Raw genomic sequence first — 14992 nt, 5'->3', positions numbered from 1 at the left:
ACGGAACTGAATACAGCGTATTTTCTCAAAATAAAGGGAGTGTCCATTTTCAGAGGACCACTTAATAATTCTTTGATAAGCATTATTAACATCTCATCGTCAGCCATGAAAGGCGTACATACCACACGAATCGACAGTTTTCTTTCAGTTAGAAGATCACTCTCTTACAAAGCTACGAACTGTTATGTGTGCGCCACAAACACAATAATTGGGTCTTCCCATCTGAGATAAATGTCATGCAATACATGTTCGTGGACCATAATTCCATCTCCTGTTAAAATATCACATTGCCTAGTGAGAAATATGTCCTCAAGCTAAGGAATAGTTGTTATGACACGATACGCCTCTTTACCGCAACAAAAGTTTGTAACCCATGATTTATTCATGCTGTGGCCCATGCACCAACATAATTCGTCTTTTACTATATTTTTAAGTAACTGGAAGACGGTAACTGAGGACGTTACAAATGGGCTCTTACAATCATGCAAAAAAGCAGGTGCTTTGGTAATCACGAAGCTAGTCAGTTAGTTGCAGTGCTTTAAAACATACACCCAGCGTAAGAAATTCTGCAAGTAGTGTTCTCCACTCTCTACTGGCTCAGAGAATCTCTTGTAGCGACAAGACTGGTTCTCCGTCTCCGATACTTGCCAAGGATAGCTGCATTCCGTAAAAAGAGTTAGTCACGGTTCGCTGTCATCGAATAGAATAAATGTAGAGCTGGAACAGTTTAGCAAATATTCTAATATCTAGTTCTTTCTATAAAGCTTCTGTTCTTGACCCGTGAAACCCTTTGACTGTGTGATGTGAAAGTAGAGAGTCCTCCCAGGATTCTCCTAAATGGCGGGTTAACTCTGTCTGTAAACTAATAAAGGGTGGACAGAGTGTTAGACTTTCGATTGCCAATCCGAAAAGTGTACTCGGTTTGTGCTTCATTCACCACGTTGTTCTGCTCGATGAGTACGTAATTGCAGTTTTAGACAGTTACTAACCCGTCCCTTACCATTCCAGCTGTCTGATAACAATTCCACGAGACTCAGCCGGTGCGACTAGATTTTTACAAAGGCCACTGAATTACTGGCTTCGTACGAGAATTACATACGTCTCTTAGCTTAATATCATTTCTGATATTTTAATGCTGGAAGCGGGGCAATATATGGTAAAAACGTAAATAGTTAAGTCCCTGTTAATAGTGAACTCTGGTTTTATGTGGCAGTACTACTATAAAGACGTCAATGGCTCTACATCGTCAAATGTTTTCCTTTCTCGTAATCTTAATGGAATTAGCTGGTTAGTATGGGAGCTATGTATCTGGATGCATTCCTTTGCGTCTTAACATGCCCAGCTGCAATTACATATTTTTGGCTGTGCGATTTGTCTTTCAGACAGCGATTTATATCCCAGTGAGATCATTTGAGATAGATAATTAACCTATTATATGGTTATAACTTGCTGTCTAGAACTACCCTGATAATCGCAAGGAATGATTCATGAACAGGAAGGGAATGGGTTAGTTAGCTAAGATTTCAGTTACGTTATTTCAACAGTCTCGTCATTATGCCGAAGCATACACGGCAAGAATCTCAAGTATACGGGACGTTTACAGTCTTAATAGCCTGTAGCTGACATCCAGATAGATGCAGGATGCAGTAATTGAGATGAAGATCCACAGACCCATATCTCGCAGTGCTCTCTGATAGAGTGAGATAGTGCCCTCCTTACCCGTGGCCTCCGGCTTCAAGGTAAAAGTAGTATCGCTACCTCCACAAATGCGCCCGCCTTTCACTAAGTCGCCAGTCCTACTCGGCCTGGAGGGAATACAGCGTAGAAATATGCGGAACTCTTAGACTGCAGCTATACGTCTTACTAATAGGCTCTATCGGCCTGTTACACAAGTTAGCTGGACTAGATTAATATTTCACTGGAAAACTAAATATTGAAAAGGTCTAGTATCGATAATATCGTGGAGGCGCCCACCGAAAACAACTTGATATCGTATGTTCTGTCCCAGTTGTGTTAACAAGGAGTGAAACGCACAACCACTACTTTCTGCGTGAACGGCGGCTTGTTAGGGTTCCTGACGTCATCCCTTATATTCCTGAAAATAATAATCGACACCTATTTCAAAAATCGTAATCAAATATCTCACATGTGAATATCCAATCTGCTTGTCGATTGCTCCACGGATACTTTTACTGTATTCTGAGAGGACATATGTTGATAAGCGGATCACATAAAGTTTATTTTCTTAGATTCGTTGTTTATCTTAACAGATATTTCCGTTAACTGCTGTTGCCAGAAATGGCACTTGAGACACTTTGACGCTCCGATAACTTCTTTTCACAAGAGCGAGAACCATGCTTGTACAAGCAATCGTAGGAATTGCTCCGCTTCCTATTGCAAAACACTTTTTCAGATTTATTTCTCTCAAATATGTTTCTCCTTGTTTCAGTCGTAAGATTGCAAATTTTAAACTATTTCAACACTACCATGTTGTTGTTGTTGTGGTCTTCAGTCCTGAGACTGGTTTGATGCAGCTCTCCATGCTACTCTATCCTGTGCAAGCTTCTTCATCTCCCAGTACCTACTACAACCTACATCCTTCTGAATCTGCTTAGTGTACTCATCTCTCGGTCTCCCTCTACGATTTTTACCCTCCACACTGCCCTCCAATGCTAAATTTGTGATCCCTTGATGCCTCAAAACATGTCCTACCAACCGATCCCTTCTTCTAGTCAAGTTGTGCCACAAACTTCTCTTCTCCCCAATCCTATTCAATACCTCCTCATTAGTTACGTGATCTATCCACCTTATCTTCAGTATTCTTCTGTAGCACCACATTTCGAAAGCTTCTATTCTCTTCTTGTCCAAACTAGTTATCGTCCATGTTTCACTTCCATACATGGCTACACTCCAAACAAATACTTTCAGAAACGACTTCCTGACACTTAAATCTATATTCGATGTTAACAAATTTCTCTTCTTCAGAAACGCTTTCCTTGCCGTTGCCAGTCTACATTTTATATCCTCTCTACTTCGACCATCATCAGTTATTTTACTTCCTAAATAGCAAAACTCCTTTACTACTTTAAGTGTCTCATTTCCTAATCTAATTCCCTCAGCATCACCCGATTTAATTTGACTACATTCCATTATCCTCGTTTTGCTTTTGTTGATGTTCATCTTATATCCTCCTTTCAAGACACTGTCCATTCCGTTCAACTGCTCTTCCAAGTCCTTTGCCGTCTCTGACAGAATTACAATGTCATCGGCGAACCTCAAAGTTTTTACTTCGTCTCCATGAATTTTAATACCTACTCCAAATTTTTCTTTTGTTTCCTTTACTGCTTGCTCAATATACAGATTGAATAACATCGGGGAGAGGCTACAACCCTGTCTCACTCCTTTCCCAACCACTGCTTCCCTTTCATGCCCCTCGACTCTTATGACTGCCATCTGGTTTCTGTACAAATTGTAAATAGCCTTTCGCTCCCTGTATTTTACCCCTGCCACCTTTAGAATTTGAAAAAGAGTATTCCAGTCAACATTGTCAAAAGCTTTCTCTAAGTCTACAAATGCTAGAAACGTAGGTTTGCCTTTTCTTAATCTTTCTTCTAAGATAAGTCGTAAGGTCAGTATTGCCTCACGTGTTCCAACATTTCGACGGAATCCAAACTGATCCTCCCCGAGGTCCGCATCTACCAGTTTTTCCATTCGTCTGTAAAGAATTCGCGTTAGTATTTTGCAGCTGCGACTTATTAAACTGATAGTTCGGTAATTTTCACATCTGTCAGCACCTGCTTTCTTTGGGATTGGAATTATTATATTCTTCTTGAAGTCTGAGGGTATTTGGCCTGTCTCATACATCTTGCTCACCAGCTGGTAGAGTTTTGTCATGACTGGCTCTCCCAAGGCCGTCAGTAGTTCTAATGGAATGTTGTCTACTCCGGGGGCCTTGTTCCGACTCAGGTCTTTCAGTGCTCTGTCAAACCCTTCACGCAATATCGTATCACCCATTTCGTCTTCATCTACATCCTCTTCCATTTCCATAATATTGTCCTCAAGTACATCACCCTTGTATAAACCTTCTATATACTCCTTCCACCTTTCTGCCTTCCCTTCTTTGCTTAGAACTGGGTTGCCATCTGAGCTCTTGATATTCATACACGTGGTTCTCTTCTCTCCAAAGGTCTCTTTAATTTTCCTGTAGGCAGTATCTATCTTACCCCTAGTGAGATAAGCCTCTACATCCTTACATTTATCCTCTAGCCATCCCTGTTTAGCCATTTTGCACTTCCTCTCGATCTCATTTCTGAGACGTTTGTATTCCTTTTTGCCTGCTTCATTTACTGCATTTTTATATTTTCTCCTTTCATCAATTAAATTCAATATTTCTTCTGTTACCCAAGGATTTCTAGCAGCCCTCGTCCTTTTACCTACTTTATCCTCTGCTGCCTTCACTACTTCATCCCTCAGAGCTACCCATTCTTCTTCTACTGTATTTCTTTCCCCTATTCCTGTCAATTGTTCCCTTATGCTCTCCCTGAAACTCTGTACAACCTCTGGTTCTTTCAGTTTATCCAGGTCCCATCTCCTTAATTTCCCACATTTTTGCAGTTTCTTCAGTTTTAATCTACAGGTCATAACCAACAGATTGTGGTCAGAGTCCACATCTGCCCCTGGAAATGTCTTACAACTTAAAACCTGGTTCCTAAATCTCTGTCTTATTATATAATCTATCTGATACCTTTTAGTATCTCCAGGGTTCTTCCACGTATACAACCTTCTTTCATGATTCTTAAACCAAGTGTTACCTATGACTAAGTTGTGCTCTGTACAAAATTCTACTAGGCGGCTTCCTCTTTCATTTCTTAGCCCCAATCCATATTCACCTACTATGTTTCCTTCTCTCCCTTTTCCTACACTCGAATTCCTGTCACCCATTACTATTAAATTTTCGTCTCCCTTCACTATCTGAATAATTTCTTTTATTTCATCGTACATTTCTTCAATTTCTTCGTCATCTGCAGAGCTAGTTGGCATATAAACTTGTACTACTGTAGTAGGTGTGGGCTTAGTATCTATCTTGGCCACTATAATGCGTTCACTATGCTGTTTGTAGTAGCTTACCCGCATTCCTATTTTCCTATTCATTATTAAACCTACTCCTGCATTACCCCTATTTGATTTTGTGTTTATAACCCTGTACCAGAGAAAGTGTAAAATGAAGGCCACACGATTTTGTTATTACTGTTGTAGTTTTTCTTTTTCTTTAATTATTATTTTACTTGATTTGTAGAACAATCATTGATTTTTTTCTGTATAGGCTCCCATCTGTACTAACATGACCAGTTCCATCTTGCCAGACAAGCCCAACTCATTTGTATATTTAAGACATCGTAAGAAGTGTCAAAATATTAGCCCGTACGTGGGGCAGATAACATACCATTCGGTGAAGATTTCATTTATATGTCAGACCATAACGGAAAGGCGCCGAACATAACATAAAAATTGGCTTCTTCGAACTACGGTCAAAATTCTGTACAAATTCTTCCTCAACCAAGGAAAGTTCGATGATGCAACTTAAAAGGATGTCGATTTTTCTGCGACCTACATACAAATTGTCAGGGGTAAGGTGACAATAATCACAATTTTACAAAGATAGTAACGGTGCAGTTAAATAATATCAAACGTATTTCTCATTGTTTGACGTTAGTGACATTCCTTTCAACAACCGTAATTTGGATTTATTATGGAACAAACAATAATGAAAGGCAAATAATTAATCTCCATTTGCAAAAGTGCTGTCTAAAAGTAAGCTTATTTTTAGACTTTCTGTGCCGTATGAGCACCTTTGAAAGAGGGAGGTTCAAATGGCTCTGAGCACTATGGGACTTAACATCTGTGGTCATCAGTCCCGTAGAACTTAGAACTGCTTAAACCTAACTAACCTAAGGACATCACACACATCCATGCTCGAGACAGGATTCGAACCTGCGACCGTAGCAGGCACGCGGTTCCGGACTGAGCGCCTTAACCGCGAGGCCACCGCGGCCGGCTAAAGACGGAGGCTAACACGAAAAAATTCTGATTGTGAGAAGTATGAGGAGTGGAGGAACTGTGCTCAGTGATGATACGACATATCTCTGTCGAAACTTTAGCAAATAATATGATTGTGGAGTATGGACACTGGACAATAGACACTACGGAGCTTTCGGCATGGCTAGAACAGGATCGCGGGAGGGGATTCCAAATTAACATAATGATATTTTTGTCGTGTCACAGATCTGCCGAAATCTAAGATCGCTTCAAACATAACTAAAAATCATAAAACTTGTAGAAATACTCCAAGACGTTGCAGCTAAACAAGTAAATCGTTACATGTCCACTAACATTGGGAACATTACACTGCAGTTTCTGATTAAATACGCCAGAACCGGTGCCGCTAAGAGAAAGGCTACATAGGCAACGCACGTTTACGTAACGTTGTGTACCGTGTGGCAGGAAATCCCACTAGAAATTTTCGGCACGGACTCAAACCACTCACTCTCTCCAGTGTATCCGGTGGATGTTGGAGTCCTGCGACTTTCTATTGCTCAATAGCTCGTAATTTTTTTGGTAAACATTTTTGGAATACAGTGATCAATAGATTATTATATTTTGACTAAAGTTCAGTCTTGATCACACCATTTATGTCTCAATGACATAGGTAACCGGTTTCGGTTATTTTTACATAACCATTATCAGACCCATGGTTTCCTTAGGATGGTAGGCGGAGCTCTCCTCAGCTGCTATGCTGTCAACTGATCGTAATTATTTCTCAGAGGTGACGTTGTCAAATAGTTTAGGAGATAACAAATTAATTTTTCGGAGGTGGTAATTATAGCTAAATCTGCCACATGCGTCTGAGTATTATTACTGCCCACCTCAATCATCTACCGTATTTTACGGACTGCAAGACGCTGCGGACTATAAGATTCACCTTAATTTTTAAGAAATTTTAATTTTTTTACCATTTTTATTATTAAATTTCAAAACCAGACTACAAAAAAATTTAAGAGAACTGATCCCTTAAAATATCTGAAAATTGTCATCTGACCTTTCTCCTTCTTTTTTTCTTCTTCTTCCTCTTTTTCGTCGTCATCGTTGTCCGCTTCGTATATAAGATGGTCTTCAATGCCATCGAGAGAGTTACTTATGCCGCACTTCTTGAAACATTCAACATTAATATCTTATCTCACTCTAGACCACGACTGTTTTATCCACTGACGCACTTCTTTGATTGAAGGTCGTTTTAAAGCTCCCTTCGGCGTGAATTCATGTTGGATTTCACCCATCATCCATTTGTTCCATTCCTCTCTCATATATACTATAAAAGGTTTATTTTTCGAGACATCAAGAGGTTGCATTTGTGGAGTAAGCTCTCGCGGAATAACAGGAAGCTCCATACTTCCCTGTTTCAATTTCTCTTCAACAGAATTTCTCTTCAACAGAATTTTTCTAATGACTATTAAACAGATATGGTACAAGAAGAGAACACTACTTCAATAAAGAACCTTTCCTTCTCTCCCACACTCTGTTAATCAACAATTTCATACAAGTTTCGTCCATCCAACCCTTGTCATGTATGTGCTTTTGACACTGTTTTGCGCTTGAAAATGATCGTTGGATTAAGTTTAATACCGTCGATACAACATGAAAGGACAACAATTTAATGCATTTTTTCATGTCCACTTGTTTTTATAGCTACAGTTTTAGCACCTTCCATGGCAACAGTTGTATCACTCAGTACATCAAATGTCAGAGGAGTTTTGTCAATATTCGCTATTTGGATTAGTTCCACATTGTTTTCTTTCGATGTTGAATAATAAAGCGATGGAAATACAATATTTTCCCTTAATACTCTTGTAGCATTTTCTGAAATAATTTCGTTTTGGTTCGCATGCTAAGTCCATGACGCTACATAAACCTGTAGCACCAACCAAACTCCACCCTTAAAGTCTGTTAAGTGCCACAGTAGTGCTAGCTTACGAGCGTGTATTCCTGTGTTAATTCCAATCCCATTTTGACGATGTCCTTGAATCCATTTCGATACGTCATTTTCTAGTTTTGGCCATGTCGCATTCAGTGCTCTATTTGCACCTTCAGTCTTCTTCATTTTTTTTCCATTTCCTCTTTACTAGCCCGCCAATCGCGAATGGTTTTTTTCTGTTTGTGAAGGGTCGATAAGCCACTCAGCTGCTATGAATACCTTTTATTTTTCCATTACGAAACTAGCTACAAAAATATTGCGCTCTTACCGATAACACAAATCACTTTCATTTCAAGTTCACTGGCACCGTATACAGTAACTACAGTATTTCATCATAGGCTAGACAGTATTCCGGATTTTTAATGGTGGGGTGGTAGGGACACTGTATTAGCAGGCTTGTGAATCCCCGCAACTCATGTTCATCGTCGGAACACCGCTGCTCCCAGTTGAATTCAGTGTTGCCAGATAGAGATAGGTTTCCCGCTGCATCGAATATATGGCAATTTTTAAGACTTGCGGGAATTTTAACTTTTATATAAATTTTATATAAGTTTCAAGTATAGGAAGCACCTGAATTTTGAAGTCAATATTTCGAAGAAAAAGGTGCGTATTTTAGTTCGTAAAATACGGTAGTGCTCAATGTAGCTAGCTACTGACGCGGAGGTTCCAGGTTATGTTCCTGGAAACTACTTAGGGTACGAGTCTGAAATGCGGCTCATTTAGCCTTTTATTGTTGAACTTGCAGTTATTTGAATAAATACGTAGTAGTATCGAAACGGCAGTGGCATCAAATCGAAAAGTTTACTCTGGTATCCAAGTCACGTCATCAGCATTATTCTCATATCCGCATTAAATTAAATTTAGCAGACATGGACACAATGTCTGGCAGTATTACGTAATTATGACTTACAACGACCAATCACAATCCGTATACGGGTTATGAATGATCACAACAACAGCAGACACGAGAATCAGTTGTTCCTGACGAAGCAGTTGGGCGATTTCGCCAAAAATTCTAGCTTCAACACAGACCTGACTCGGAAAATAAACTGATTAATATTTTATGCAAGGATTTCGCTGCGGGAAACTTCGGTCCCAGACCAGAACTTCGCCGGTATACGATTTTCATTGATTCCTCTCTGCCGTCTGAAGTCAGAGCTGTAATGGAAGATACTGAATCATCGAGGACTGGTATGAAGAACGCCCAGACGTTTCGAAGGCATTTTCAGAATATGGTTTCCTGTATATCTTCCTTATAGGGCACACACCTCGAAAAAGATCTCTAGAATCTGGTGCGTGACCAACTAATTTAATGAGTAAAAATTTCATTTTTAATCTTTATTCATTTACGTAACTGTCATTAGCTCCGCAATTTGGGATCGCAGGGAAATATTTCTGTAAAGACAAATTTTATGGGTCTAGCGAATGTAGAATGATTTAATTTCAGACTTATGACCACATTTAATGTTAAAATGACTTGATCAATGGGCATCTTTTATAGTCCAACACGCGAGGGGTAGCCGCGTGGTCATGGGCGCCTTGCCACGGTTCGCGCGGTTCCCCCGTCGGAGGGTCGAGTCTTCCCGCGGGCATCGGTGTGTGTGTTGTCCTTAGCGTAAGTTAGTTTAAGTTAGATTAAGTAGAATGTAAGCCTAGGGACCAATGACTTCAGCAGTTTGGTCCCATAGGAACTTAACGCAAATTTCCAAATTATCGTCCAAAAGCGAAACTTCCTGGCAGATTAAAACTGTGTGCCGGACCAAGACTCGAACTCGGGACCTTTGCCTTTCGCGGGCAAGTGCTCTACCAACTAAGCTACCCAAGCCCGACTCACGCTCCGTCCTCACAGCTTTACTTCTGCTAGTACCTCGTCTCCTACCTTCCGAACTTTACAGAAGCTCTCCTGCGAACCTTGCAGAACTAGCACTCCTGAAAGAAAGGATATTGTGGAGACATGGCTTAGCCACAGCCCGGGAATGTTTTCAGAATATTTTCACTCTGCAGCGGAGTGTGCGGTGATATGAAACTTCCTGGCAGATTAAAACTATGTACCGGACCGATACTCGAACTCGGGGCCTTTGCCTTTCGCGGGCAAGTGCTCTGGCAGAAGTAAAGCTGTGAGTCATGCTTGTGTAGCAGATTTAATCTGCCAGGAAGTTTCATATCAACGCACACTCCGCTGCAGAGTGAAAATATCATTCTGGTATCGTCCAAAAGTTTCAGGTTTAGATTAGGTAAACTCCCAGGGAACCCAATAAACATCAACTAATACAGTAAACCCGTCATTTCAAAATGTGTTGAACAATGCTTGTCGTATGGCAGAATACGCCGTAGCTTCGGGTCATACCAAGTATCGAGTTGTCATGTGCAGGTCACACTGAACGCTATCCCTTCTCGTTATTGTAATTAGCAATACTGTGAGTAAATTTCATTATGCGTGTGTTGCTTACGGTGCTTCTGGCAGCCGTCTACGTTGTCGGGCCAGTCGCAGGAATGCGTGTCCTCATTGTAGAGAAGGCCGCCGATGCAGAGCTGCTCGGTGGAGGTGCCGTTCCAGCACGTCCAGTAACGCGTGCAAGACGTCTCGTGCCCGAAGATTCCGTACAGCCAGTCGCAGTGCTCCGTGGAGATGGGTGGGTCTGCAAGATAGGACATGCGCTAAAGCCACAGCATACATATTATTTTATGGTATTGAATCCCGATATGCACTATGTTTGTGGGTCTGAAAGAAAAATATATGATAAAAGAGGGATTAGTGCAAAAGAACTCCGTGTCTCATAAGGAGAATTTGATAGCAGAATCATACAATTTATTACTCGAGTAAGAACAAGAAGATTGCACGAAGTGCTGCATGGTGTCTTCGAAATTCAACGTGTAAATTTTTATACGATTGACTATTTTAGTAAGGTTGTCATATACAGGGTGGTTCCATGATGATGTTACAAACTTTTAGGGATAATGGAGGAGGGTAAAGGTATCAATTTGAGGTAAGGGACTCTGGTCCGGAAACAATCGAGTCGAAGGGTGTATACGAAAATCGTTCTGAAATCTCTGACAGTGGATTACATGTACCTGTACTGTTGTTGTTTCGGTTTTAGGGTAGGAAACTTTCAGAGATGGTATTATCGACCAAAACAGGAAAGAAAAGTCTTGTAAACATTGACCATACAATGCATAACTTAAGACCTATGAGCACTTGTTAATATTTGATAGTGTGAAACAAATCTCTTCTACTGCAAACTATTTGGTTTCCATGTGTTTGTAGGACGTAATATGGAGAAAAAGAAGGAAAAAGTCTAGTAAATACGGTGTATAACATCCATACTTTAAGAGCTATGGGCACTTGTTGAGTAGAAGAGTTGGGTGTCACAGTAGAGTGGATGAATAAGTTCTCATAGCTCTTAAGCTATGGACTTCAGAGCCCTTGCTTACTGGACATTGTTTTCTTGTTTTGGTCCATATTAACTCCTCTAAAAAGTGAAAACCAAAGAATTTGCAAATAAAAGAGATGGGTTTCACAGTATCGGAAATGGAGTGCTCATAGTTCTTAAGGTACGCACTTCAGGACCCATTTTTCCTATACGTACTTTTCTTGTTTTGGTCCCTACTACCACCTCTGAAAATTGCTCATTCTATAATCTTAGCAGCCAGCCAGAGTGGCCGAGCGGTTCTAGGCGCTTCAGTCTGGAACCGCGCTACCGCTACGTTCGCAGCTTCGAGTCCTACCTCGGGCATGGCTGTGTGTGATGTCCTTAGGTTAGTTAGGTTTCAGTAGTTCTAAGTTCTATGGGACTGATGACCTCAGATGTTAAGTCCCATAGTGCTCAGAGCCATTTGAAGTCAATCTTAGCAACAACACTACCGGTACATGTATTCCACAGTCAGAGGTATCAGAAAGACTTTCACTTTTAACTTTCGACTAGGTCGTTTCAGGACCAGCGCCCCTTATCTCAAATTGATAGATTTACCGTTCTTCATTATCGCTGAAAGTTGGAAACATCATCACGAAATCACCCTGTGTAACTGAAGTGAGCACCTCATTTATCCAGCGACAGATGTGGCGTGTATGGAAAATAACGAATTCTGCTGTTTGCTCCTTACGGAAGCGAGCACTTCACCTTCTTCCAACCCTCACCTTCTTCCAATCCTTCCTTAACTATCTTTATCTCTTCCTCAACATGTACTCTAATTTTGGGATGTTAAGCTAAACAGTGATAAAAAATTATTTTACAGCAGTGTATAATTGTATCTATAATATACTGTGTGATATTTCTTGGACGTAGATATAAGCTTTTAAAATGATTGATCATGCGGAACAGCCACGTAAAATATCGATAGGAAATTGTCAATCTCGGCCGTCACCGGTAATTTTCAGATCTGAGGGACAAGCCCAGGCGTCGATTCGGAATTCAGCATCATCGGTGAGGCTAAACAGGTGCTTTAAGACAATGACATTCAATAACTGGTTGAGCAAAGCATGAAGCATCGGTTGATTTTCCTAGGTAAACTTCAGTGTGTATGTCCAAGACTTATTATAGCTGGCCTGACAACTGCATATTCAAATCTGTCTGGGAAGATCACCCGGTTGTTCACCAAGTCACTGAATGTCAGTAATCGAAGAGCAACTGTTTAGCACACCGCTTCCGCCACCACTGGTGCTGCGTTGACCGCTGGCGCTGCGTTGGATTCAGAACTGCCTCTGGAGATTATCATTCAGATATGATGGTGGCCGGTAACGACCGAATTTTATGTGAGTGTGTCGGACAATAAATAATTTCAATAAGAATGTTACCAATGACAGACTTCTCCATTACTACTGAAATGTAGTTCTCTCGAAAATTTGTGTAACTGCTTTCTAGTTTTATTCCCATGACTACATCTGAAGTGGTTTTAATACTCAGTGTCATTGATTCATAAAGACTTCACCATGCATGAAAGTCATGGGTCGGCTCACCCCTCTTGTAAGCAGAGGGAAAAACTGTGACAAAAGTCAAAGGAAAGTCATTAACCTAGAATTAAGCAGAAATATGAAGCTGCAACATTTCACCAGCTGCGCTTAATCCACAAAAACTGCCTGACCATGAAGTTAATAACTCATAAATGCAAGTAACATTGTCTTATGAATACAGTATGGTACAGGTCGATAAGATGAAAACATTGCAGAAACGAACAGAAGGAGCAGACAGAACACCAGACATGTTCTGCAGCCAGAAAGTAGAAAAGGACAACGTATTCCTGCAGGTACAAAGCAGGAACTGATATAATATTAAATATTCAGACTCCAAACCAAATAACAGAGGAAGAGAGGAAAATGAAGGTTTACCGCCGCGTCAATATTGAGATCGTTAGAGACGGAAGATGGACGTATGGCAGGAAACAGATACTAAAAATTTAAAGGAGCTGTCAGGCCTTTTTGTAAAATCAAGGCAGAACTATTATATTCGGATGTTTTTGGGACGGCGATTCGTTCTAACCCTGTTCCTCCCTAACGCGGCTTTACTGCCCTCATCGCTGCACCACATCGCACCCTAAAACATGTAAAGACAGCTCAGATTGGTTTACTTAGGCTTCAAATGAACGCTTTATTCAACTGCGGTCACTAATACAGTGAGTCACTAGCCGGGTTTGGATTACACACAGCAAAAGAAGTTTTGAACATCCCGGTTCCCAGAACTCCTGAAGACAGGCTTTGACTGTGGATATTGTATCGCAGACACTGTCCCTTTCATTGTTCAGAGATGTCACTAAATACGCTCAAAGATGCAAACAACCACGTATGAGCAGCGCCTATTACACGGAAGGGGTCCGACAGCCGATCACTTCCAGTCATTCCACCAGGAAGGAGGTGCACGGCTCGTGTTGTCTGTAGTTCAGCCATGCCTAGACGGTCAATACCGCGGTTCGACAGCGTCCGCATTGTTGCTTTGTGCCAGGAAGGGCTCTCAACAAGGTAAATGTCCAGGCTTCCGGGAGTGAACCAAAGCGATGTTGGTCGGACATGGAGGAGGTACAGAGAGACAGGAACTGTCGATGACATGCCTCGATCAGGCAGCCCAAGGGCTACTACGGCAGTGGATGACCGCTACCTACGGATTATGGCCCGGAGGAACCCTGACAGCAACGTAACCATGTTGAATAATGCATTTCGTGCAGCCACAGAACGTTGTGTTACGACTCAAACTGTGCGCAATAGGTTGCATGATGCGTAACTTCACTCCCGACGTCCATGGCGAGGTCCATCTTTGCAACCACGACACCATGCAGCGCGGTACAGATGGGCCCCAACAAGATGCCGAATGGACCGGTCAGGGTTGACATCGCGTTCTCTTCACCGATGAGCGTCGCATATGCCTCCAACCAGACAATCGTCGGACACGTGTTTTGGGGCAACCCAGTCAGGCTGAACGCCTTAGACACACTGTCCAGCGAGTGCAGCAAGGTGGAGGTTCCCTGCTGTTTTGGGGTGGCATTATGTGGGGGCCGACGTACGCCGCTGGTGGTCATGGAAGGCGCCGTAACGGCTGTGCGATACGTGAATGCCATCCTCCGATCGATAGTGCAACCATATCGGCAGCATACTGACGAGGCATTCGTCTTCATGGACGACAATTCGTGCGCCCATTGTGCACATCTTGTGAATTACTTCCATCAAAATAACGACATCGCTCGACTAGAGCGGCCAGCATGTTCTCCAATCATGAACCCAATGTAACATGCCATGGATGGATTGAAAAAGGCTTTTTATGGACGACATGACCCACCAGACACTCTGAGGGATCTACGCCGAATCGCCGTTGAGGAGTGGGACAATCTGAACTTGTCGATAGTGTGCCACGACGAATACAGGCATGCATCAGTGAAAGAGAACGTGCTACTGGGTATTAGAGGTACCGGTGTGTACAGCAATCTGGACCACCACCTTTGAAGGTCTCGCTGTATGGTGGTGAAACATGCAATATGCGG

The 14992-nt window shown here is 41.7% G+C and overlaps 1 protein-coding gene across 1 annotated transcript in view; it reads right to left on the bottom strand.

Moving 5' to 3' along the window:
• The window catches only part of LOC126297476 (protein obstructor-E-like), an 87645-nt gene that overhangs the window by 6828 nt on the left and 65825 nt on the right, over positions 1-14992 (bottom strand). Inside the window, exon 3 of the mRNA XM_049988350.1 lies at positions 10480-10668. Coding sequence (XP_049844307.1) covers positions 10480-10668 — 189 coding nt within the window. The remainder of the gene's footprint in view (positions 1-10479; positions 10669-14992) is intronic.

Source organism: Schistocerca gregaria, chromosome X (genome assembly GCF_023897955.1).
Source record: "Schistocerca gregaria isolate iqSchGreg1 chromosome X, iqSchGreg1.2, whole genome shotgun sequence".
Taxonomy (NCBI): Eukaryota; Metazoa; Arthropoda; class Insecta; order Orthoptera; family Acrididae; genus Schistocerca; species Schistocerca gregaria.
Note: the sequence above shows the minus strand (reverse complement) of the source record. Positions and strands in the feature narration are given on the sequence as shown.